This window comes from Motacilla alba, chromosome 1, assembly GCF_015832195.1.
Source record: "Motacilla alba alba isolate MOTALB_02 chromosome 1, Motacilla_alba_V1.0_pri, whole genome shotgun sequence".
Taxonomy (NCBI): domain Eukaryota; kingdom Metazoa; phylum Chordata; class Aves; order Passeriformes; family Motacillidae; genus Motacilla; species Motacilla alba.
The window spans coordinates 33,759,836-33,786,353 of NC_052016.1; the positions used below are offsets into that span (position 1 = coordinate 33,759,836).

At 46.3% G+C, this 26,518-nt stretch overlaps 1 protein-coding gene across 2 annotated transcripts in view; it reads left to right on the forward strand.

Annotated features, from left to right (window-relative positions):
* Positions 1-4,613: 4,613 nt before the first annotated feature.
* VANGL1 (VANGL planar cell polarity protein 1) overlaps positions 4,614-26,518 on the forward strand; it is a 54,614-nt gene continuing 32,709 nt past the window's right edge. The window contains exons 1-4 of one of the 2 annotated variants that reach the window (XM_038129802.1): positions 4,614-4,735; positions 12,607-12,899; positions 14,671-14,797; positions 17,999-18,606. In XM_038129802.1, the coding sequence (XP_037985730.1) occupies positions 12,817-12,899; positions 14,671-14,797; positions 17,999-18,606 (818 nt within the window). In that variant the 5' untranslated portion in view covers positions 4,614-4,735; positions 12,607-12,816. Of the gene's footprint in view, positions 4,736-4,795; positions 7,212-12,606; positions 12,900-14,670; positions 14,798-17,998; positions 18,607-26,518 lie in introns of those variants that run through there. The other variant, XM_038129810.1, reaches the window with a different exon arrangement.

The following is a 26,518-nucleotide window of genomic DNA, read 5'->3' on the forward strand; positions in this document are numbered from 1 at the left end:
AACCACCCCAAAAGGGAAGGAAGGAGTTCTTTTGTAGTCATGTCCCTCTGGCCTCCCTCTCTCTCCCTCTCTCTCTCTCTCTCTCTCTCTCTCTCTCTCTCTTTCTTCTAAACAAGATTTTTTGCAGTAGAAGAGCTGAAAAGTGGCACCTTGTGCATATTTCTCCCATTGCACATTTACTTAAACTTTGGATGTAAGCTGCTGGAGTGAGGTCAGCAGCTGAGAGCACGATCTTGCACAGCTCAGATTGACTGTACAAACAGTTTCATCAGATAGGACCTATGAAGTGACATCCACTCTCAGGAAAAAACGTTGCACCCCATGCTGGAGGCTCCAGCTGATGCTATATAAAAGCAGGCTGTAATTCAGAGTGACACGCTTGTGTTTTTTGACAAAGCATTGCCTCTGATTCTCAGAGCATTATGCACATAAATTCTCTCTTTACTGGCCTGTAACTTAAGAATGATCTTTCCCTTCTATTCAGGAAGTAGTAAAAGCAATACCAAGCACAGAAATCAATCAGGTTTTATGGACATATGTAGACATGTGATTTTGTCACTGAATTTTGTCACAGACAAAAATTATCCGGATATGCCACTGTGTGTTGCGGAAGGTGGAGCCTGGATTTTGAGGAAAGAAGAAGACTGGTTTCCAAGGTGATGGAAAAAAAATCTACACTGAATTCAACCTCAGTATCTTAACAAAAATAACGTATGTGTGTGTATCTCCAAACACAGCAGAATCTGACCAACAAAAAATGATCAATAGAAAAATATAAGGTTAAAGAGATTGATTAACTTAAAAATGAGTGAAGCCAAGGTCCTGGAGGAAAAAGAAAAGCAAACTTTTGAGCTGAGAGATGACTTAAAAGTGTAGCATACATGTCAAGTTGTGTGGAAACTCCCATCGCTTTACAGTATATGATCCTGGAAGAGAGAATGTAGACCTTTATTCAGATGATTTCAGTGCATAGCAGGTTGCTGATGCACTGTGATCAGCAAATCAAAGTGTAAGACAGAATGATTCAAAACCCTAAAGGATTTGCCATAAGAAAGGATAATGTCCACATTTCAGAAAGTGCCTCATCTCTCTCTGGTTTTTCTGTCCAACTCACACTTTTCTCAGTGAGAAGTCCAAGCCTGAGGAATGCAGTAGATGGATTAATAGAATTACATATGAGTGTCTTCTCTAGAATGCAGATGTCTGTATAATTTTGAATTTCCTGCAAGTGTGTGTATTTCATGTTGGACTACACCATCCACCCATCTCGGCCCTGGTCAGATGGTACTGCATTGGTAGGAAGGCACGTAGACCCTTCAGAAAATGTGATGAAGACAGGAACTGTCTGGATCCTCATGTTTCAGGCAGGAAGAGAATGTTCCTGCTTTCACTTGTAACATTTTCCTGTGTGTTTCTTTAAAGCTAAGGATAGAAACAACCCTCTCAAGGAGCTGTATGAAATGAGAATGCTAATCATGTTGCTGTTGAAAAAAGCAAATCAACAGAGAGTTAAGGAAAGACAGAAGTTGCATTTTATAAAATCTGGAAAAGGCTTGGGTTTTGGAGGCTTAAGCAGAAACGAATTATTTAATTAACTTGCTGAAATAATTGCAGGGCATCTACTATCCTTTCTCTGCTGCTGCCAGTGAATTTGAGGTTGCAGCATTGACATTCACATGACAAGGATTGGTTTTTTTTTTTCCATAGAAGAGAGACAACTTTGGAGCAAATCAAAGGTATTTATGAATTCATAAAATGATCTCAAGTCTGCTATGGAAACAGATGAAGAATCTGAAATCATCACCCTTTCTTGTGTGCCACTTCATGAAACAGTTTGGGGCTTCGTATGTGTGCCCTAGCTCTTCACCTATCTCTGTGTGCATCTAAGATCATGCCATAAAGTAGGGCCAGACCATATACTTGACCACTTATAAATCCTTCATAAAACATCTCCTGGCCACTGTTCCAGCAGAAAAGATCAAAGCAGAGGAGAATGGAACAGTGAAAGTGTCTTGCATTACAAGCACACTCTGGACCAGAGACCAACTTTGTTTGACACGGACATATTGGAGTCCACTAACATGATTCAGGTACTGGCACATCTGACACACCAGGAGCTGGGATTTTTTTAGCTTTGAGAAGAGGTTTTAGAGTGGAGTTGATGTGTGTAAATGTATATCACTATGTGTAAGTATCAGTTGGAAGGGAGTAAAAGAGTAGAGCCAGACTCTTCTCAGTGGGACCTAGTGAAAGGAAAAGAGGGAACAGGTGCAAACTGAGATGCATTTAAATGTGAGAAAAACCCCATTTTTACTATGCATGTGTCAAACACTGAAACAGGTTGTTCAGGGAACTTGTGGACTCTTTGGAGATGTTCAAAAGATTGCCTGGCACAGCCCCGAGCAACCTGCTTTAGTTGACCTTGTTTTGACAGGAAAGACTGTACCTCCAGAGGTCCATTCCAACTGAAACAATTCTCCTGTGAATCTGTAAGATCCATTCAGGTACCTTAAAGAAAACCCTAATCAACTCTAATATTACCTATTCAGTAGTGTACAGGAGCAGAGCACTTTACAAATTTCTGAACTGTGACCCTACTACACAGGTAGCTTGACTCATATGAAACATTTTCTCATGTCTCAGAGGTTTAAACAGATGATGCGAGATAAGCATGTAACAATATCTCAGAATCTGTCCCGAGCCCATCTTCAGTGTATTCCTCCTTTGCCAGTCTTCTGTGTAACACCTTGACCTAGTTAGGTGTGAGGGGCTTCACTGCTGGGTCCAACAGGTATCTGCACCAGGTCTGGGCAGGGCATGGGAGCTGGTTCTCACTGAGGCTTGTGTACATCCCTAGCAACCTCTTTTCCGTGGGGTACTGCAACAAGTCCTGCTGCTCTAAACCATGAAACAAGTATCGAGAAATCCTCTAAATCTTCTTGAGCAGCTGCTGGGGCAACATGGTAGGAAAAGAAATAGATTTAGCACAGTTTCTTTGTTGCTTTCAAAGAAGTCTAGTTAAAATTTTTGGTAAAGGTGTCTTTCCCTTGTTGATGTTCTCCCCTGAGTTTCCATAGCCTTTCAGGCAGGGCAGTATCTCCCCCACATGGCACAGGTAAAACCTTGCTCCTTGGACCGAGTCTCTTCCCTGCCCCAGATGGGTGTCCTGCTTAAACTCAAGCCTGTTGTCTTTTGTCACATTTCACCCACCTCTGAGCAGAGAGCAAGCCTATTAGCTGTGGAGGGCCCTTAGCAGGCAGTGAGACTGAGGCAGGCTTTCAGCAGGGTGTCAGACGCTTTTCAGGGCAGAGACAGTCCCTGGAATGCAGCAGAGTACTCAGGCCTTGGGCAAGTTTAGACACATGTTGATGCATAATACAAGATGGAGCCTATCAGTTGATATCAGACTCTTCCAGTCACTCGCAGGGTTGGGTAAGCATGTATGCCATGCAAAATAGGAGGTAATGTAACTACCAAATCAGAGTGATACTGAAAGGTTTCTTGTCATTCCTGGTTGACTGTTTCATTGTGAAGTCATTCCATGGGCTATGGGTGTTGAGTAGGGGGCAAGCACCACAAATAAAACCGTGGCATTATTTTGGAAAAAGGGAGGGAAGGAAAAGGGCTGGGGAAAAAGAAAAGATGCCATCTACAGAAGCCACAATAATGCAAAACATACACTATCTCATAGGAATAACTACAGTTTCTTCTGCATTTGTTGCATTTGTGGCCTGGGTCATTCCTGAGCAGTTCAAAGTGCAGGATTGGAATCTAGGAGGTCTAGATTTTCTTCATACATTCCCAGTTGCTAGCTCATTGTATGTCCTGAAAACTTAAGTATTTTTAAAGGGTAAGACAACCCAAAAGTGAACTGAAATAGAAGCAATAGTTACATGTAGAAAAAGTGGCTTGTGCTAACATAGGACTCGCCTGTTTCCTTCTCACCTGCCCAGAGCAAGTGGTGCCAGGAATTTAGTGCCCAAGGCAGGCTTCAGGCAAACCAGGCCCTTCTCCCTGGGCGGCGGGAGGTCCTTCCTCATGGCAGTCCTCTTGTGACCAGGGGCAAAGGGCGCTGCAGCTGCAGGCTTTGGGTGGAGGAACAAACCAAGCCGTGCCAAAAGCAAGGCATTAGAGTGCCTGGCAATACACTTAGCCTTACAGGAAACCCAAGGACACCGTCGTCTGGGATGAGATAGCTCCAAGGGACTGATCTTTCTCTTGGAGGAGAAGGTGACAGCAGAGGACAGGCGAGGAGCTTGGCTGGGTGCAGGAGAGCTGCAGAGCCTTGGAAGAGCTGCGGGGCTCATGGGCTGGGCACCGGGAGCAAGGAGGGCGGCGATGGGGAAAGCAGCGGCCGGAGATGTGAAGGAGCGTGGGTACGCCCCGAGGTGCAGAGGAGGCTGAACTACGGAGAGAGGTTCAAGCGTCAAATCAGGCCTCGGGGGCTGAGCAGCGGGTCCCGCCGCACAGCCTCACCAGGTGCGGCCGCAACACGGCTCGGCTCCAGCGGGATTTGGCCACGGGACTCTCACCGGCCGCTTCCAGGGCAGGCGAGCCTCGCCCGGGGGCGGTGGCTCCGGCGGGGGAGAGGCGGGGTGCGGGGCGGTGCCAGGCACAGGAAGCGGAAAGCGGCAGCAGCGACGGCGGCCGCCGCCGGGGAAGGTGGCGGGGAGCGGGGCGGCGGCGGAGGGTCGGGTCGGTGCCGGCAGCAGCATGGGACGGCCGCGGGAGGGAGGTGAGCCCGTCCATCTGCCCGTCTGTCTGTGTGGGGCGGGCCGCGGTGCGGGGGGGCGATGCCGCTGCCCCCACCACGCCCTCCCGCCGCCGGGACCCCGGTGCTGGGGCGGCGGGAGCGGCGGTGTGGCAGCCTCCGGCTCCCGCGCCTGGCCGCAGGGTCCGTGCCCGGCCGGGTGGTGCGGCTGGGAGCCCCGGCGGTGCCCGCTGCGGGGCCAGCCCGCCGCGTCCCGCTGCCCTGCCCGGCGCTTTCCGGGCTGCGCGCTGGTTCCCGTGCCTGGGCGGAGGTAGAAGGCGGGCGGGGGCCTCCCTCCTGCCGGCCGGGGCTCAGCCTGCCCGCGGTGAGGCTGCTGGGGCGGCGGGTCCGCGATCTCGGCATCCCGGGAGAAGCCGCTCGGTGCCGGCGAGGGCCGTGGGCGCAGCCCCGCACGGCGAGCAGCGCTGTGCTGCCGAACCTCGCCCTGCAAGGAGCCCGTGCGCTGTTTGGTGCGAGAGGCTCCGCGCTGGTGTGAATGCTCTGCTGATGGTGCCTTGCCTGCCCACGCCGTGCGAAACAAACTGCTCTGTGTTTGGGCTCATCCCGCTGGGCAGCACGGGAGGGGGAGCAGAAGTGACGGGAAGGAGAGCTGCTGCGAAATAGCACAGGGGGTTTGGTTTTTTATTCAGAAGGTTGTGAAGGTGGTGAACTGACTCTCTTATGCCAAGGGTTGAACTCTTTGAATTATAGAGCCGGTGAAAGCACAAGTGACTTGATGGCAGGGTTTTCGATCTGCGGAGGCAGGTGGGCGATTCTGTGACTGTTTGGAGCAGTGGGATTTTTTTGACCCCGGGTTTGTCAGTAACGAACTGCCCACAAGATCTGTGCAGCCATAAAGAGTTAAGAAATGGAGTCACGCTGGCTGGAAGTGCAAATTAGGATGTTATGAAGTATGTTCTGTGATATCATTGCCTCTGAGCTCAGCCTGTCTTCAAGGAGGAGAGTTGTGGAGAAGGAAGCTTCAAAAGTGCTTTGCCACCTTTTGAAAAGCTTCGTTTTGACCATGCTTGGCTCTTTTCCCCCACTGGGGTTTGGCTATTTAGCTGGCCACAGCTACGAGGCCGGTGTTGGCTCAGTGATCACTACAGTTGTTAATTTTGAAAAATAAATGTGAATGGAGTCTTGTAGAAAGCCTCCTTTAAAAACGTTCCCTCTAGCTGAAATTTTGGAATGATCCCAGGCTGTACTGCAAGCAGCCAGGCAAATATCTAACTGCTCCCAGCCACTGACCAGCAGCTCCTAGTGGTTGCTTCTGGCCTTTTGGTTTTGGTTAGTAGTGGCAGTTGTTCCTGGTGGCTGTTGTCTTATGGATATGTGTACCTGGAGAGGGCTTCTTGTGATTGTGAGACTGGGATACAGCACTAGGACAACACTACCAAATGACTGCAGTTGTACTAGCAGAACTGCATGTTGTGTTATTGTAGCCTGCCTTCTTTACACCCCCACCTCTTGCAACCAAAGCAGAGGATGGAATCAGAAATGTGACTTTGCTGCTTCAGGGCTTATGCTGCTGTGTGGGGACCTGAGAGGCAGACCTGAGTGGGGAATTGTGATGTCCAGTTCTGCTGGTGGGAAATAGTAAACTCATGTTTCTCCATGTCTGGTACCGTCAGAAAAGAAGAAAATGAACCTGTGTAAAAACGATCTTAGTACTTCTTTTAATTTGTCATTAGCCTGTATGTCAGAATTTTCTGACTTGGGTCAAATTAAAAATCAATGGTTATTTCCTCAAGGGTCAACACCTTTGCCCTCTCTCCTTCCAAGGGCAGAATGGCATTGGACTTGTACAGATTTGAGCATGAGGGAGATATAGAAAGACTCCGTTCTGTGGAGTCCCGCTGTGCTGTGTCCTGGGGATTTTCTCAGGGTCTGTAGACTTCTTTTTTGTTCTAAATTTAAATAGAAAATGCAGGCAGATATGAAGTGTGATAAAGGAGGGCGTGCTCTTTCAGTAGAGAAACCTTTTCCAGTTCATACCTTTTAATGCTAACTCAGTATCTAAGTGCTATGGCTAAAAGCAAATATTGAAAATGAGGTACAGGTGCTGCCTGCTGGGATAGGCAGAATCAGCGGTGTCTTGTGAGATCTTTTCCCGTTTGTTTTGTTTTAAATATCAGTATGGAAAACTGTATTCCTGTGCACAGTCCCAGGTGCTCTGGTGTCCTGAGGTTGAGGCCACAATACCTTGTGCCATGTTGCATGGCTCTGGCGTTAAGAAGAGCACTTGAAGATCTGGCAGCATGGAACAGACCCATGAGTGAGGAAGCACAAGCTTTCACCGGTCTGACAGGATGGCACTGAGGTGTAGTTTGCATGACTGAGTCTCAAATGCTTGTTGTGCTTCAGAAACTTGGACAGCACAGATGTGGCTCTTGGAGTGGGCAAAGGACACCCTCCAGGGAAGTGCTTCGCAGATGGGCCCTGTGTAGAGAGCTTCCAGGTGTGTAACAGGGGGACAAGAGGCTGGGGGGTTACTGCTTGGAAACTCCACTCAGTTGAGTGGTGGTTTTGCCTGGGTATTTCTCTTGACAGTTGCTGTGTTTTCAGACCTGTGTTGCTGCATGTTCTGATTAAACAGTGGATTGCTTCAATGAACCAAGTGGCTTTTCTTTCTGAAATACCCATGTCATGGACTAATGGTTTTCAGCTTTGGGGCTGGAAATTCCAGGGGATCTGTGAAATCTTTCTGAGGAGCCTCTGAGAAGCAGAAGAAAAGAGAAACTATTGCTAGAGGGCTTGAATTTGCTGACTACTAAATGGGTTTGTTTAGAATGGGGGGCTTGCAAATTAAGAGCCTCCACCATTGAGTAAAAGCCATTAGTGTTTAGTGTTATATATATTATATATATATATATATATATATATATATATATGTAAGACCAAAATTTACCTTATTTAATGACATGCAAAAATAAATACAAATATTTTAGAAGAACCTTGTTTCCCAAAGCTTGTTTCCAGTTAAAACTGGAAGTCTTGGCTGTGTGAGTAGATGAGCATGGATGAACTTATGTGCTTACAGATCAAGTTGCTGGACTGGGGCCTGCTCAGGAAATTCAGAAGCAAGAGGTTCCTGTGGCATTGCTCATAGGTCTTACTATGTTTGCAGTTGAAGTTACGCAACTTCTCGTTTTCCTGAAGTGAATAATGGGAATGTGCTGCAGCAGTATTGTGCAGCCAAGCCAATGCTGGAGTTGGAAAAGCTTCCTCACTGCTTAGCTGTCTTAATTGTTTTTACTTTTGAACCCTCAGCGCTTGAGGTTCAGTGTGTTTGATTTGCAAAGCTCTTCGTTTCACTAAATGAAGGGAAAAAAGATTTCTCAGTGCAATAGCTTGTGGGCATCCATTACCCCGTAGACAGCTGGTGCTGTTTAACAAGTGAGGCGTTTGGAGCTGAATTCTGCGCACATCCTCACAGACACTTGTGGCTGCTTTGCGCTCCAGATGGCACTTCCAAATACATACAACTTCATGAACTGACTGGTAAACCAACTCTAATTGATTGCAAGTTTTAAACAGAGCAAGATTGAAACTGTGCAAAGATTTCAAAGATGGGCTGCTCTGGAGTTATTTGCCTCAACTTCACAGGGGAAAATCCATTGGAAAAGCATGGGATGTAAAGGGAGCTGTTGTTTGCGTCTGCCCTCTTTGATTTAAAGATGTAACTTGCTCTATTAAATTTCTCTTGGGCCGGGAGCCAAACTGCTCTCCCTTGAAGATGATCACAAAGCAAACTTCATTGGAAATAGGATTGGGCTTCCAGTGTGGAAAATAGCAATTCAAAAGAACTCTTTTTGAGATTTATGAGCATATGAAAAGAGGGAGTTACAATGAGTTGTGTAGCTGCGTAGAAACTGTAATTACAGTGATCTCTGCGGTATTCAGCGGTAACTACATTTCTTCACCGTCCTGCAGGGTGCGGCAGTCCTCCTTGCCAGCACAGGGTCCCAAAATTTACTTTGGGGTGCACTTACCGTTGTTTTCTGTCTGGTATTTGTCTTCTTTCTGTCATCAGTGAGTAGGGGAAAGGCAAAGTGAGAGTGCTGACCCTACTGGGAAAAAAGTTCTGGGTGTACAGTTTATACAACTGTCATGGTGGAGCAGAGGGGCATTCCCATCTCTCCTCTAGCTGTTCGCTTGTGCTGCTATTCACCCTGATGTTGGTTTTGATGTTTTGAGCTGTGCTGTGAACTAGGTCACGGAAAGGATCCAAGACAAAAGCATGGCAGGGGGGTGAAAAGGGATTTTTTGTTTTGTTTTCCAGCAGTGCTGTTTGCTTGCTGAGAATTGTGTTGACACAACCGAGAGTGGTGAACCGTGGTGTGGAGGTGGAAGCTACTTACACCAGCTTTCTTGTCAACGCTGAAATACAGTGCAACTGTACCCTCAGGCCAACAGAGCTTTGTTTCATGCAGGGCCAGAAGCTCTGCAAACAGATCATGCCTTCAGCAAAGTCCTGCAAGATGTAATGATCTTTTGTGAAGCCATTTTGATTGGCTACGTTTTACTCTGAATTCTGAATTCACACCCTTTTGTGAAGGGATGAGGCCCTAAATGATGAGGCTGCTGTTTTAAGCAGAACAGTTGTTCTTGCCCAGAGGGGTAGAGTAGGAATCATCTTTAACAGGGATTTAATAGTGGAGGTGTGTGAAGACTGTGCTTAGTTTGGATATGGTTGTGTTATGAAGGACACAGCTTGTCTTCTCTAGGTCTCCTAAGGCTCTAGTAGTGGGCACTCTTGGGGTGGTGGCCAATCCAGTGTTGACTTCTGTCTATGCCATTGGAGGAGCTCCAACCCAGAGATGTAGTTTAGCTTGTTAATTGTCTTTTGGTCCCTTCCTTATCTCTCCCACAGTAGTTTCAGGAGCTTTTGTGGTGTAAGGCTGCACTGCCTTCCTGCTGTGAAATAGACCAGGAGGTGGGTAGCTGGCTTGGCATGGCTGTAAGGAGTGTGTGTTCGGACTGTGCTCCTCTCCCTTGGCTGGGAGTGGTGTCTATCTAGCGATCCAGGCTACCCTCTGTTGGACAAATCTAAGAAGCCTTCTTGACAATCAGTCTCGGTTGGGCACCAGGCAAAGTCAGTGGTCTTCTGCTTTTTGCAGCTGAGGTTGGGCAGAGGTATTTTGTTCCTGACTGGCTTGTGAGTGCCTCAACAGGAAGATCTATTTAGCTACTGGCCTATCCTGCAGTTGGGGCAAGGAGGAGGTGCAGAGTCCCTGAGTTCATCGTAGAATCATTTAGGTTGGAAAATACCTCCAAGATTACTGCTTTTGATGGTGATCCAAGAGACTTGATGGTTTTTGGGGGCCGCCTTGTTGACTTTTCACAGAGCTGTGTCAAAACCGTTGCTCTTGCTTACACAGAAAAGGAAAGTTGGCATGATCCAGCCTGTCCTGATGTTCCTGTGTTGGTCTTTTCTGCCTGGTGCCCAAGCACTGCCTTACTTCACTCACCATCAAATGGCCACTGTTTGTTCATGGTACCTGCCCAGGCAGCCTGTGCATTTCCACAGCAGCCTCTAGCTGCCGAAATGTTCCCAGAGGCCTCCAGAGAAGTATGATTCTGTGCTGATGGGGTGAGAGGGGTCAAAAGAGGAGCTCTGTTCCCAGTCCCTGCCTCAGCTCTGATTCTTTTACCTGGGATTTGGGGGGAAATTCTTTCATGTGGTTAGAGGAAAAGGGTGAGAGTTTATAGTTTTCTAGAGGGCTAGGAAAAAATACATAACTCTTACTGATGTATGCCAGCAGTTCTCCTTGCTTTTCCTTTTCCTATAATGCAGTGATACGTATCTGTAAAGGTAATGGCTGTTCTCAAAGGGACTCCAGTAACATCACGAACAGTGGTTTAAGACTACAATATCTTGCCACCTTTTGTTCAGCTGAGGGTGTTTCTGGTCTGTGGTGCCTAATCACTGCAAAGTCCTGTGTAGCCATCTCCTCATGGTGCTTTTTGAACGTAGCGGGGTCGTGGCCTCATCTCCATTTATCAGAGGAAGACAAACACAGAGAAAGGATTTTTCTGTGTTGCCTAGCAGGACAGTAGAGGTAAAAATCAGCTTTAATGAGCCTATTGCTGGAGCAGTAAGGTACAGGCTGTGTGCAAATCTAGGGAGTTAACGAGTGTTAACATCACATCCTAGGCTGGGGGATTTTTATTCTTGTTACAGTAATGATGCCATTTTCCAAACTGTGCTGTGCCTTGGCTTTGTTTTACTGCATTTAAATCCATCCTCATTCCTTTCCTCCTGAAACTGGGCCTTATGGTCCCATCCTTATTTGTCCTTTCCATATTCTCTGAGGCACAATATGCCCTTAGAGCTTAGGAATCCTGTACACAGAAGGTCCCCACGCCTTTCTGCTTTCCAAGAGCCCTGGAAAGCCCGAGTGTTGTGCAAATACCTGCAGCTCTGCATGCAATGGGTACGTTGCTTTGCTTTGGTGCAGGTTGCACCTCCAGCCAAGGAACCTTGTGGGGAAGAGGCTTCCTTCTTTGGCACTGCTTGCATGTGGCAGATCTCTCTGCTCTGCTGTGAGCTTCTATGGAGGTGTTAGTGGAGGAATCTTACGGCTCACAAGAATAGTTGACCAAAGCAGGATTTCTGTTACTGTCCCTCTGTCTTTGGGGAAGGAGAGGGATGAAAGCAGTGGTTGCCGTTTTTTATTGCTAACAGCTTCAAAAACTGCTGTGAGCAGAAAATTATGGAGGGATCGAATTTAATTTTAAAGTGCTCTTTTGCCCACTCTGAAAGCATGGCAAAGCTTTAGTCCTGTGTTGGCTGGAGGCAGCAGTTACCTGGGCAGAACGCGTGTGAAAGTGCTCCTGCATGCCACAGGAGTGCTGGGCTGTGCCAAGGTACCTCTGTCCATAGCTGCAACCCTTCCCTCTTCCCTATTTGCATGTGTCTCCCCAAACCTATGATTAATTTCTTAACTCCCCTCCTTTCCATTTCTCTTCTCACCTACCACAGGATGTGGATTTGGAAAGTGGGATGATGTCTACCCTTCCTTCCCACAGGGCTCAAGGGTTTTGACGTGTTACTGTTGGGAACTATTCTAATGTTGCCCTGCTCTGAAAAACATGACCCTCTTCTGCCCTTTACAGGTGTGACTTCAGCTACTGTTCCAAATGAAAGTACATTGTAGGAAGCGTTGGCCCATATAAGCTAGACGTGATCGCTGATTGACTCTCCCCAGTGTTATTAGTATGTGTATATATAGAGATGGTTTTTAATAAAATGGAATTCTTTGAGGCCTGAATTAATTTCTGGATGCAAAGGTTACAGTGAGGGGAGGTGTTCACAGTGCCATTGATTGTATAGTAACTAACGCCTGTATAATGGGCACACCTTGCAGTTATGAAAACAAAGCAGGTTCAGACACAGTGGGCTGATTCTCTCCAGCATTTCTTCTAGGGAAGCTGCCCTCACCCCCACCCCTTCCCTTGTAAGTAGGCTGTAATGCTGCTGTTCTGGATTGGGGGTTATTTGGGCTGTGTCATGCAGAAGAGATGTGGTGTCGAAGCCAAGCCTGGTCATTTTTCTGTGGGTGAATCTCAGTATGTAAGGCTGCTGTGCCTTCTCCAAGTCACTGCCCCTACTAGGTGACCTAGACTGTCTCTTCCAGATTTTTGGATGAAGGGGCTAAACTCTGCAAAACAGATGCACTGAACTTGTTTAAAGCTCTTCAAATGCATATATTTCACTAGATCAGAAAGAGAGGCTGAGCAGGACAGGCTTGATGAGTGTGATATGTGGCCAGAGTGAGGGAATTCCTGCATCAGCGATGATGTCTTGCTTTGCTTAGAGTGCACTTCCATGCCTGTTTCTCGTTTCTTAGGTCGATCGTGAGAAGCCAAGCACCCTCCCTCCCCACCCCTCTGATCAGATTCCTTTTTAAGTGAAGCTCACTCAATCTCTGAGGACCATATCTCACCGATGACTGGGAAGCAAAGAGTACCCAGGAAAGCACTTTTACCACGGACTCCACCTCAGGAGCACCAGGAACTCATCTTTTAAATAAAATCTGTGCCCCTTCTGTGCACACCCGATGTCTGCTGCAATGGATACAGAATCAACATATTCGGGATACTCCCACTACTCAGGTCACTCCAAAAAAGCTCACAGACAAGGGTAAGGAAATGTTTGTTTTTAATTACTTACTGCTCTAAGTTAAGATATGTCCTATGGGAAAAAAACTGTAAGCCAGGATACAATCAGTGGACCCACATCTCTGGAGGAGATAGACGTGGAAAGTCCTCGTGGATAACACAGTGAGGAAACTTGAAGCTGCTAATTCAGTGATATTCAACCTGTTGGATGCATGCTGGAGTTATGTGTGGCCAAAAAGATTGGGATAGTGCCAGCAGAAAGAAAGGATCACCTAACTCCCCTCTTAAAGAGTGAGAGATGAGTACAGTATCTAGGGATGAGTACAGTATCTGGGGAGAAGACGTGTTAGACTTCCTAAACTGATGACTACTAGTTGTCTTCTGATGCCATTTCTTTATTCTCTAATAATGAGAGAATCTGCCTCTCCCCACCCTCCTCCAGCCTACTCTGTTAATGGTGTGTTGAGGTTTTTTTAAATAGAATTTGAGTGGTACTTGAGTCGGCAACAAGTCCTTTATCAGCGTTGATTGGATTAGAAGTCGGGCTTTTCTGAACTTGAATAGCAAGTCCTCTCTGTTGTGGTAGTTCAACAGCCTGAAAACCCATCTGCTCTGAAACTGCTGGTTATTTGGAAACATTTTATTTTCTTTTTTTTCCCTACATTATACTTAGTTTTACATGTAAAATATGTGCCACTTACTGTTTGCAACTTATTAGTGAGCTGGTCCAAAATAATTTTGCAGTTCGGAAGCAATTACCCTGTGTGGTTGGAAAAAGAATTCTTCCATGAAGTCTCTTTGCTCACAGTCCAGTTATCGAGTAAAACATGCCTTGTTTGCCTTTCTTCCCTTCTTTAGCATCCAACCCCCAATACAGATTGCCCTTTGAAACTTAAAATGCTGTGTGAAAAGATGCCTTCAGAGTTCCAAAAACAAAATAAAAATCCTAGAGCCCTTAAACTGAAAAAAGTGTCATCCCATGAAACCTTTGGGCTTTGGTAATTCCAAGAGAGAGGCAGAGCTGGGATACTCGTGAGTGTTAAGCCAGTCTCTGAGCACAGTGAGGGTTTCCAGTGCAAAGGCTGCTTTCCTGTCTGTGTGGGAACGGGGAGAAAAGCATTGGCAAGCAGATTGGTGGGGCTTAATTCATTTTGAGATTTTTTCAGATGAGAAGCTGTGAGGTCTGCAAGGGTGCTCTGGAAATAAAGACTGGCCTTGTACCCTTGATGTTCTTGCTTTCTTTGTGAGAGGTTAACTTGAGGTTATTAACCAGTGGAAATAAACTTCACCAATTGTCCTACAGTGTTAAGGTCAGAGATGACAGGAGTCTGCTTTGCAGGAACTAAAGCTCTATTGATTAATCCCTCGTGTTAACTGGGCATGTCCCTGCAAGACGCTTTCTTGTAGGTGGAGAACTGTGTAGACCAGTAAATTCCAAATGGAATTGCCAGTTGTTTGGGGCATGCGGGTTTTCCTTTTAAGCACAGCACTGATGGGAAGGTGTTTTAAGAGAATGTGAGATGGTGGGCATGGATCCCTGTCCTCCCCTTTGCTGTCACTGAGGGGGTGGTCTGTCACAGCCTCCAGGCTGTCAGCTTGTCTGGGCAAGGTCCCTTTCTACCTCCTCCAGAGCTTGTTTTGTTGCAGCATGAGTCTATGTCGCTCAAGAGAAGGATAACCTTGGCTGATCTAATGCTTGGGGCACCTGTTGCAGGTAGAGGTGCAGCACCTTTCAGGCCCTGCTCCACAGAGTAACTGGTAACATTGTTTTCCTCCTCCTCTGTTTGAAAAAGGAGCCGGGACAGACACAAATCTCCCCGCAGCAAAGATGGCAGTCGGTCTGAGAAGTCCGTCACTATCCAGACACCTCCTGCAGAGCCGCTGCTCGGGAATGACGCCTCTCGGGCAGAGGAGGGCCAGGTAAGGAGGGCGTGAAAACAAACGTGGGGTGTGTGTTGGGGGACAGAGCATGTGGCTTGTTGGCTCATGAGTGGGAACAAAGAATTACTTGCATGCTGTTTAGTAAAGAATCATGGCTTACGGGTGCCCTTTGCTCGTGCATACAGCCAAGGTCTCAGTCAGTTCTGTCTTGTTCTGAGGGTGCTGTTTCTGACACCACCAGTGCCGATGCGGCAACTCCTTGGGCACTACTTTGACTCTCTCTCCAGAGTGTCATCTGTCAAGCTCTATACAAACATCTGTTTCCATCTGTGCATTGTTCATGTCAGCCCTTTCAGCTGTATGTGTATTTCAGTTTTTAACCAGGATTTGCTCCAGGTAATCTTGTAAAGTGCATTAGAACCAGGACTCCAATAGGGAAAGGAATCAAGGGGTGTGTAACTAGTGTGAAATAGCTGTGAAGGAGGGTGGACTCAGAAAAAGCTATTACATTACCAGTGGGTTTGGTAAAAACTAGAATAATGCTGCATTTGGATTGTACCTAGGAGGGATCCAGTGCTCTGCTCTAGCAGGTGATGTAAAGGTGCATATTCATTTTCAAAGAATGCCTGGTGCTGCAAGGCCTAGGATGCTTCAGTACCTCCTGGGCTGGATTTGGATTTGTTAATCCTTGGCTGTGGGGCTCCACTTCTGCCTTTACAAAAAAAAAAAAAAAAAAAAGAAAAAAATCAGTGTGTGGTTTCCAGCCAAACTGTGTGTGGTGCTACTTGTAACAGTATTTGTGTACCTAGGGGTGTGCTCATTTCATGTCCTGTAATTTGGTATTTTGTAATCAGTTGCTTCTTTTCATGAGTCCCAGCTGTTACTTCAAATAGTTCTAAAGGTGCTGGTGAATTCCTAAGTCCTTGTTTTCATGCAGCTCTCCTCAATTAAAGCCAAAGCTAAATTAGTTGATGGGTAAGCCAGACTTTTCTCCTAGGGAGCAGAGTGTCCTCAGTTAGGTCCAACAAGCGTGTACCACTAGAGATTTAGCCTCATATTTCCTCTCCTGTAAGGAAAGGCTGAGAGAAGTGGGGTTGTTCAGCCTGGAGAAAAGAAGGCTCTGAGGTGACCTTATTTTTTGCCCTTTCAGTATCTGAAAGGAGCCTACAAAGAGAGCCAGAGAGGGACCTTTTTAAGGGCATGCAGTGATACGACAAGGGGGAATGGCTTTAAACTGAAAGGGGGTAGGTGTAGATTGGATATTAGGAAGAAATTATTTGCTGTGAGGGTGGTAAGGCACTGGATCAGACATACAGAGAGGTGGATGTCCCATCCCTGGAAATGTTCCAAGGCTGGGTTAGATGGGGCTTTGAGCAACCTGATCTAGTGGAAGATGACCCTGCCCATGGCAGGAAGGTTGGAACTGGATGATCTTTAAAGTCCCTTTCAACCCCAAGCATTCTCTGAATCTGTAGTTCCATATAAATGTGCATTTTTTTGCATTAGGCTGTAGTCCACTCTTTCAAGTGGTGAGAGTTGTAAGGGCTAAACTGTGACTAGGGTTGCCTGTTGTCTTCTGGGATGTAGCCTTAAGCTGCCCTGGTGTTCCTGTTCCTTCTCTTTTCTGCACAATTTTGCAGCTCATCAAATGGAGGAAACTATGCAGAACTACTTAATTCGTAAACGTTAAATAGTTGAAATGCTTGAATTGCAGAGGTGCTGTTAAAGAGTACAATGTGGTAGGAATCTGCTGCTTTTCAGGATATACTACAATGCAGATCTCTTCCAGGGCCTCTGCTTTGGTGAGAAGTGACTCAAAAAACCCCTCATATTAATTCAAGATGCTGACTATTTGTGGTTGGTCTGTCTCAAAACCCTACTGCTCTAGGCATGGGAGGTATTCATGTCTTGGAGTGCTTCAGAAGTTTAATCCATGGAGTTGGGAGTTGTTCCAAGTAGTTGTGCTGCTTCAGTCTAGTCCTTTCCCAAAGACTCTTTCCTCTAGCTCTTAAAAAGAAGTGAATAAAGGTTTAAAATTATGCCTGTCTCTTTCAAATAAGTTGTTTTGGTCAGCATGTGCAGTTGGAGAAGTCTGAGGGAAGTTGTAAATCCTAATAATGACACAGGCTGCAGGAAGATATTCTTTAGAAGAAAAGCAAAAATGTGGTTCTGAATGAGCATTGTGGCTACAGAGGTGCTAGGTGCCAAGCAGCAGAGCCCCATGCATTGCCACTCTTTGGCATGCATTTGTGGGAAGCATCAGAAGCCTCCATGTGCATGAGTCACTCCAGCAGCAGCTGTGAGTCAAATCCATACATGTCAGTGTAGCTCTTTGGCTGTGCCAGCGGCTGGAAGGAGCAATTGGAGGCATTGTAGCATGGGAGAACCAATGCAGACATTGTCTGATGTTAGCCAGGGAAGAAATTAGACTTTGAGAACACGTAATGTAATCTGAAACTTGCTAGCATGGTGACTGTGTTTCAGGTAAGCCTCTTTGTAAGTGGCTTCTGACAATGGCCTGGATTGTAATACCGGAGCTACTTGGCAGTCTAGGATCCTCTAAACTTAAAAGCCCCATACCTGAAAATATCCTCTGTGATCACCTGTAATGTGCTGGTTTCACGAAATTTTATTAGACTGTCATCTACTGAGGGCAGTGCTACTGTAGAGCAGAATAAAAGACAATGAAGTGGAGGAACTTGCTGGAGGTGTGGTTGCTTCTATTACGGATGGAAAAATAATGTGTGAACATGCTTTTGATTGTGTAACAACAACAACTGGCTTGAAACGCTGAAGTGAAAATTTCCCTTCCAGGTGCTTCTGTGGTGCAGTTGCACTGCAGAATTTCTGGGCTGGAAGAATACTAGTCCTTGCCCTGGACATGGGAACTGGTAATTACTACAGTTTCCAAGACTTATGTCATGTAACTCGTTAAATGTGCTGGAAGAACCTCTAGGGATACAGTGAGTGGCACAGCAAGCAGAGCTACCTGCTCTGCAGTTATGGGCTTTTAGCACCTAATGTTTATAGTCACTGGTTTGGACAAGTTGCTGTTTTTTCCAAACCTTTATTAATTGTCAGGGTTGATTATCCACTATGTTTAAGGTGCTGCTTTTGCTGTATATTTTTTCTGGAACATAAGGCTGTCGTAGCAGTCTTTCCAGGCAAGAAAAACAGAACATCTGAAAGGAACAGCCTGATTGTTTCAATGTTATTTCTATTTATCTCTCCCTCCTTCAGGATGACAACTGGGGTGAGACCACGACGGCAATCACAGGCACCTCTGAGCACAGTATCTCCCAGGAGGACATTGCCCGGATCAGTAAGGATCTGGAAGACAGCGTTGGGTTGGACTGCAAACGTTACCTGGGCTTAACAGTGGCAGCTGTTCTCGGACTCCTAGTCTTCCTTACCCCCATTGCCTTCATTCTGTTACCCCAGATCCTGTGGCGAGATGATCTGGAGCCATGTGGTACTGTCTGTGAGGGACTGTTCATCTCTGTGGCGTTTAAACTCCTCATTCTCCTGATCGGGACCTGGGCTCTTTTTTTCCGCCAACCCAAGGCAGACCTACCGAGGGTGTTTGTGTTTCGGGCCCTTCTGCTGGTCCTCATATTCCTCTTTGTGTTTTCCTACTGGCTCTTTTACGGCGTTCGCATCTTGGACTCGAAGGACACCAACTACCAAGGGATAGTGCAGTACGCTGTGTCTCTGGTGGATGCCCTGCTCTTCATCCACTACCTGGCCATTGTGCTGCTGGAGCTGCGGCAGCTGCAGCCCATGTTCACCATCAAGGTGGTTCGCTCGACGGACGGAGAGTCGCGATACTACAGCTTGGGACACCTCAGGTAGGTGCAAGGCCTTGGAGTCTGCTGGTGTAGATAAGTGTGACTCTGCTGTGGCGTGAAGCATCAGCTTTGGAGTCTGTGTTGTTGCTGGTTCATGAATCTTCCCCCAGATGAATTCCAGAGTCCCTCTGAAGTTACCAAACTGAATCTCTCTGCCCCCTCTCTAAGTGGGGGAGAGGCTGTACCTGCCTCAGAGGAGTCCTGTGCGTTTCAGTAAATGAAAAAAAGCTGATGTCATAACTTTTGGCTGGTCAATAGCCCAATGAGATCTTTAAAATCCTTGTCTGGGCTTCTTTCCCTGTCTCCTTACTGGAGGAAAGTGGTGAGCTCTCTTTGTGTGGTTGGGGCTGCCGTGTGCGTTTTGATTGTAGGGGCCAGGCACTGCTTTGGGAGCTGCCCTTCAGGCTGTGCAGAGCATAACTGCTCAGAGAGCCCTGACAGCAGGCCAGACCATGTGGCAGGAGCTGAAGGTTTTATGGCATGATGCTCTTTTTGCCACTAGGTATGGATCAGTTTGCTGGGTTGGCTGTATCTGGGAGTATTTGGGAATCATAGGTATGACACAAGCATGCTGCTTCCACCCTCCTGCTGGCATTAGTGCTTCCCTCAGCAATGGTACAAAAAAGGACAGGTGTCTGAATTGCCTTAGTTCCTGTGTCCTGCAAAGCTCTCCAGAAATCCCTTAGTTCCTGTGTCCTGTGAAGCTAGCAGCTGAGCTCTGGAGATGATTCCCTAGGCTGAATGTGCGCTTAAACATCTGTTCAGCTTATCCTGTCCAGACCCCAGTTGCATGTGTATCTGTGGCAGATGAAGAGATTAGCATCTGCTGGTTTAAGTGGATGTAGGAGCAGTCTCCTGCAACCATTAGCTTAGCAGTGGAATTGCTTTGAAGCAGATTTAGTGGCTGAAGCTGAAGTCCAGGAGTTTTCTTCTGGGTAAAGAAGAATTCGAGGCCTGTTGGGTGAAGTAGGTCTGGACTCTGCTTTGTTTTCCTTCTCTGTAAAATGTGAAGGGGAGAGCCCGTGGAAGTGCACCAACTGACTTAATTGTCTCTTTCAGGATTTCAAAAATCTGTTGGTTTTCTTTTGAAATCAATTTTTTTGAGCTTAATTGCTCTGTGGTCACTGATCCAGCATAACCTATATGATGAGAGAGATGGAAAGATGACTACCAGAGTTTCCCTGTGCTACCATATTGTGCCTTGAGGTGTGATGAGGCAGTTCAATCCTAAGTGAATTCAGCAGAGAGAGTTTGGTATGTGTCTGTATTTACCCATATATACACACACAGCAGATTTGGTATGAGAGAGTTTGCTTGGTGGTAGATTGTGGGCTTGTGTTCAGAGGAATTGAGATCCTACACCTGCCAAAGTCTGCATGTCTAACTTGCCATTGGAGGCAAGGAATTTGCTTGAGAATCAAGGCCTGAATATTTAATAGTGCGTCTATTAGAAGCAGTGTTTTCTCCAACTCTTTCTTTGCAGCAGGGTTTTGAAATGTCTTGGGTGATGCTAAGGCAGCAAAGAGTTGTAAAACTTAGGATAAAACCTGAGATGTATGAAAACTTGTAACTTCTCGTTTGTTGGCAAGCTGATTTCAGTTTTGTTTGGTACACTGAATGCAAGCCGTGCAGCACATGGATGCTCCAGTGTCTTGTGCTACAGAAGAGACTCATCAAGCGTGTCTGATAATGTTAAACTAGTGTTGCTTTTTCCTTTGTTTGACAGATGAGCATGATGTGTACTGACATGTGTTTTGAAACCTGTGTGTCTTTCCACATTTACTGCTACAAAGGTAAAACTGTAGGTTTGATCAGGGGCCAGGTGGCTCCCAGCTAAGGAAGAGTTTGTCCTCTCTGTGCGTTACTTGTGTGTAAGTGGTAAGAGCTTCTGATCTTGATAAAGAGCGTGGCTCCAATGTGACAAACTGTAAAAAGTGAATGTAGTTAATATCTCCTTCAGCTTCTAACAGCCTAGGATTGTGAGATGTTTGTGAAAAATGAACAAAAAAAAGAGAACTTGATCATCTTCACAGCATAATTTTGCAGAGTTTCCATTAAGGTCTTGTCATGCTTGTTGATGAAATGTAGGTCGGGGTCACAAGATGCTGCCTCCTGCCCCTGATTCTCTGGCTGAGGCATGGGAGTGGAGTGGGAGGTCTGTTGATGGGAGAATGTGAAGACATGCAAGGACAGTCTGGATTTCAGGAAGGCTGGAGATGCAGCCTTGTGGGTGTGCTGGAGAGATGGTTCTAACTATGCTGGAGTAGGCATGTACCACTTGCTGCTGCCTTTGGACTCCTTTTGCCACCATGCATACTTGTCTCATCCTAACACTTTTAAAGGGGTCTTGGAGAGGTTTTGAGCTGCCACCTAGAAGGAAGCAGCTTGCTTTTTCAGGTATAGCAATCTGACTGTCTCCTGAAATCAAAACCTTTTGTCTCTTTCTACTCTCAAATATCTTAAAAGTTTTGATCATCAAGAATCCATGGAGTCTGTCTTCCTCATCAGTCTAGTGTGCTCTGGAGAAACTGGTGGTGAGAAGGGACTTCAGACATCTTATGTTGTTCACTGTTCTTCTTGGAGCGGTTCTGGGTTTTTTTCTTCACAGCAAAATTGTTGATATCACCCTTTTTCATCCAGGATGGAAGTTTACCAATTCTAGGTGTTTTCTGGTGAGGCAGAGGGAGCTGCTATGTAAGTATGAGAGCAGCTTGTTTTCTGGGGCAGAAGGGAAGAAAATAACTCAGCCACCCTTCTGGCAAACCATGTTTTTGCGAGGCAGGGTACAGACAGGATTTTCCACCCTCCTTGGCTCCAGATGCAGTAAAGAAGTTGAAAGTGCTGAGTTAGGTATTCCACTCCACCCCTGAGAGCCCTAGGTCCAGGAGGGTAAGCATATTTGGGACTAGTTCCCCAGATTCATATTATAATCAGCCTATTAATAGGCTGTCTTGGTCCCACCCCCAGCACTTTGGCTATAACTTTTCTTCTGGGAGACTTGACTGCCAAAACGAACGTTCCCTTTGGCATTGATTCAGGAGCTTGGAGGGGGGAGGTAAAAATTAAATAGGAGTCTTGATGAGTGTGGTGCCAAGTCTCAGTTCACTGACTGCTCTGCTGCTCCTGGTAGGAAGGGTTGCCACACAAGGCAAATGCTTTCTGGTGGTATGTGTGGATAAAGAGCAGGGAGCAGCAGAGATGCAGGAAAGGTCAAGCCTGGGAGAATGCAAGGAGGTTGGGTGGGAATGATGGCAAGACTCTGAAAGCAACAGCAAAGGGAAACAAAGGTGAGGGAGCACAACAGTAGATAACTTCTCAGTTGAGAGGTCAATACTTTTGCAAGTGGAGGCTTGGATTTGTAGCGTTGGTTTTTCCTTGTAAATAGGGATGCTGATGACACTTGTCATCCAGAGTTCAGTGCTGTCTTTATGGCTCAGAAACTGTGTAGGAAGGATCTTGCTGGAGAAACCCTCCTTTCCTCTAGTTAGGGTGCTAACCATATTGCCTTCCTATCCAGTGAATACTCTTTCCCACCCTTGAGCTTTGCTAGTCTAGACAGATCAGGAAAATGAATGTCTTTTAATAGACATGGTAATTACTGATCTTTCACGCAGATTCAGTGTTGGGCTGCAGTATAGTTAATCTTGGTTTTCTGAGGTTAGAAATGTTTGAGAATGGATCCTTCTCCTCCCTTTTGCTCATCCTTGCAACAGGTATGTGAGGAGCAGGGCTGTGATAGTTCATCTTGTGTCAGGCTTGTGTTTAAAGGAGTAGGAGTTTCAGTCTTCTTTTCTGTCTGTCGTGGTTTACCCCAGCTGGCAGGTAAGTATCACGCAGCCCCTCACTTACACCTTGCTCTGTAGGATGGGGATGAGAATCAGAAAACAAGTAAAATCTGTGGTTTGAGATAAGAACAGTTTAATATTTTAACTAATGTATAATTTAATACTAATTATAATGACATTGATTATAGTAATTGTAATGAAGAGGGGAGAGAGAGGTAAATAAAACCCAAGGAAGGCAAGTGATGCTCAATGCAGTTGCTCTCCACCCACTGACTGATGCCCAGCCTGTTCCCAGGCAGTGATTGGTGGCTCCTGGCCAGCTGTCCTCAGTTGATACACCAAACATGATGTTCTGTGCTATGGAATACCCCCTTGGCCAGTTTGGGTCAGCTGTCCTGGCTGTGCTCCCTCCCAGCTTCTTGTGCAACTTGTCACTGAATGGCAGAGCATGAGAAAATGAAAAGTCCTTGACTTAGAGTAAGCAGTGCTTAGCAACCCAAACATCAGTTTACTCGGAAGAAAATTAACGCAATCCCGGAGAAGACCAGGACACTGTCTTTTCTGGCGTGGGCTTGCCTTTATGAATCAGATGGCTAGGAATCTGGTGGAGAAGCCTGTGAGACCTTTGGAATCAGGGTTCAGGTTTTGCAGATGGCTGTGAGGTGGCCAGTGTTCTCTTTGTCAATTAATCAAGAGAAGCTTGGTACTCAGGAATAGTTCTGTATGGTAAAAGCATGCGTGAACATTCCCTTTACCCCTGTTACCCATCTCTGTTTGCATGGGTGTTTGCTGAGCTGTGGTTTAAAAATTAATAAAACTGTGGTTTAAAAATAAAGGGAGCAGCTGCTTCCTCAAAACAAGTACCTGTCTCTGAAAACCCCATACCTTCCCTGCAGGAATTATCAGTGCCTTACTGAGGGACCTGGTGGCTTGCACACACTCACAAAAGAAAGGAGGTGCAGACATGTTCCGTGGAAGGGGATCACATTCAGTCGGTCTCCCAGCTGCTTTGGGTGTTTGTTGGACCTGTTGCTTATAAAGGTGATCTCTAGGTTGTCAGTATTTACTGATTAATCCGATGAGAGCTCTCTTGTCAGGCATTCCTTGGTACTTTGTTTGCTTCTGAGAGAGTGTGTGGAAGGCTAAGGAGTGGGAATAGGCTTCTCCCTATTCCAGCCTGCATTTGTAAGCCTTGACATCTGATCTTGTTGCTCAAATACACCTCCCCATATCTAGGGTGCTAATGAAGAGCACAAGGTCAGCATTTGAACTGTAAAGAGTCCTCTTGTCTGGAGTTGTGTCAACTCTTACACTGTTTTTAAATCTTTTTTCTCCTCAAAAGGAAAGCTTCCATGGAATATAGACACCTTGGTGTCTGTTTCTAGCATGGGTGTAACCATGGGTTTAGGCAGTTAGATCTCTTCCCTGAGCAAGAGCTGCTGACATCTTGCTGGTTTCTGGCAAAGGACTGAGCCCACACATACATTTCTGGGATATTTCTCTTTCCAGTAAGGCAGTCAGAAGGGACTGCTGGACAAGCATTGGTGTACCATAGTGCAGTGCTCTACCTGCCAAGCTAAATCCTGCTGGAGACACTCCAGTCTTTTCCTTCTCCCCGTGTGCAGTTTGTTCGCTCTGTGTTCCCAGGGACCTGAGGAATTACACTGACACTCCTTTCTCCTTGGGATTTCTTCAACCTCACCATCTTCTGTAGTGATACATGCTGATGAAACAGATTCAGCTGAAGAGTTTTTACCTTGTTCTGTAGCAAAACGTTATTAAGTGCTTTGATTGCAGGAACTTGCTGTAACAGCATGTCACACAGACTTTGCAGACCAGCTCTGTTGCTGGGACCTCTGGCCTGTGTGAAATCAGCCTTGTTCTTGAATAAGTTTTCCCTGTCCTGAAATCTGTACAAGGTGTCCTGGTGCCCATTTGTGTGATTTTCTACTGCCAATCACCAAGCGGGATGAGCACAAGCTTGATCAGTCTCCCCTCCCAAGAAGTTCTGGGATAGCCGGCTAAATGGGTGTTAATTGCATCTGCAAGTGTGAAGCTCCTGGGGAAACTGAGGAGTCTCCTCCAGAGCAGCTTCTTTAGCACGGAGAGGTGTCAGACTTGTAACCCCCCCAACCCAGTGTCTCTCCAGCAGCACTTCACAAAACTGCTTTTACGACCACCTTTTTGCAACTCATTATCTGCTCTAGTTCTTGCAGCTCATCTGGGCTGCTTTTCCATGCTCCTAGTCCTGAAAGTGCTGAACTTTGTTCACAGGGGGCAGTTGAGCATTAGCACCTTTCAAACACCCCGTGCCATGAAGTAGTCATGGAGTAGGGAAGAAAGCTCTGACTTGTGGATGAACTGATAATGACTTATACAGGAAGAGATTTTCAGCCACATTCTTAACCATTTTTAGTCACAGGCCATACTTTCCCCCTCTGCCTGTGTCTGCTGTCTCACCTCTGGAGGATGGTGCTGCAGAGATATGATTGCTCTAGCCAGGAGGGTACCCTTGGAATTGCAGAAGGGAATTTTCCAGTAGCCTCTGGAAAAAAAAATGCTGTTCCCTGCTGAGTAGGGAGCAGTCGCCTTTGATGTTCCAGATGAGTTATGGGAATGGTGCCTTGTTCTGTTTTACAAGGGTCTGTTTGGTGGTGCAAGAGGTGTGTTTCCAGCAAAGTTCAGCTAGGACTTACAACATGGGTCAGAGCAACACCTCATTAAGTGTCTGCTTGTTTGTGACAGAAGTAAACAGCAAACTCCAGGTACTCCTCATTAGAGGTGAGGGGAAGTCTAGGATGGACTGTAAGTATTGACAACAATGCAACTTGTCTGGGAGTTTCTGATATGGTAAAGTCTGTCTCTGAAGCCATGGAGGGTGTGCTTTTCTGAAAAGGAACATGTTTTCCTAGCCTCTTACCTTTCTGTATACAGTTTCCAGATTTTACATATGGCTTTTCATATGGAACTGCTCCTCCTTTTGATAAAGGGGAGAGAGCTGGGGGAACTGAAGTGCCCACATCTTTCTACCCTTCTCTCCTCCCTTCCTTGGTCTTGATCCCTGATCACCCCCAGTGCCCTCTGTGCACACACCATCTCTCCTCTCCTCCTCACCGGGAGGAGCGTGAGCTGACTGCACCAGGTACCAGGCCAGGTACCAGTCTTATCTGTGCTCCTGCAAATGCAGCAGGCAGCAAGGGCAAGTGGTGCAGGCTGATTGTTATACCCTGGAGCAGTCTTGCATTTTTGGAATACTTAATACTTTAAAAGTTTACAAGCCTGCTTGCAGGTGAAGTGCCCGCTGTCAATTATTAACCCACGTGGCCAGTACAGTGTTACTAGCTCCCTGGTGAGGAGCTGCTCGTCTTTCTCAAAGAGATGGTGTGGAGGAAATGCCATTGGGTTCATCTGCAGGGATTTCCTTTCTTGTTGGCTTGTCTTTCAAAACCAACACTGCCCAGAAGTCCAAGAACGGTATGCACTCCAGCCTACCCTGTACTTAGGGGGCTTGTTGTGGAATTTCTGTTCCACTGCTGTCTGTGGCCTCTGAAGTGCCTGTGTGTACCACCCACAGAGACAGATGGCCTTTCTAAGCTGCTGAACAAATTTTGTGGCCATGAAGGTACTTTTATCTTCAAATGCTGCAAAAAAATCCACCCCCTCAACCTTTGACAGTCTGTTTCTTGTGGTAAATGATGAAATACAAATATTCTGCAAAGAAATGAGCTCTGTGCCCTTTGGGGAAAAAGAGGAGGCTCACGTTTTGCTAAGAGGACAAGGATTTGTGAATTTACAGTTCTCATATAGCACAAGTCAAGTCCAATAAATATGGAAGCTAATTCCCAATTCTACCCTGAAAAAGTAAGGAAAAGTTAACAGGGAGCTCTGTGGTAGTAATAGAAATTTAAAATATTTTTAATATATCAATGGCCATAAAATTGAGAGCAATATTTTCACTTATAACTTGATTGCCCCTCCAGTACATGCTTAAATGAACTTCAGTGCTTAAATTTCTTTTGTTGAGTGTAGGTCAAGTGGGGACATCAGCTGACAATGTGGGGAGAGCTATTCCCTGACTGACAGGAAAACAGATTCCTGGCACAACAGTAAGGACCTTGGCTATGGTT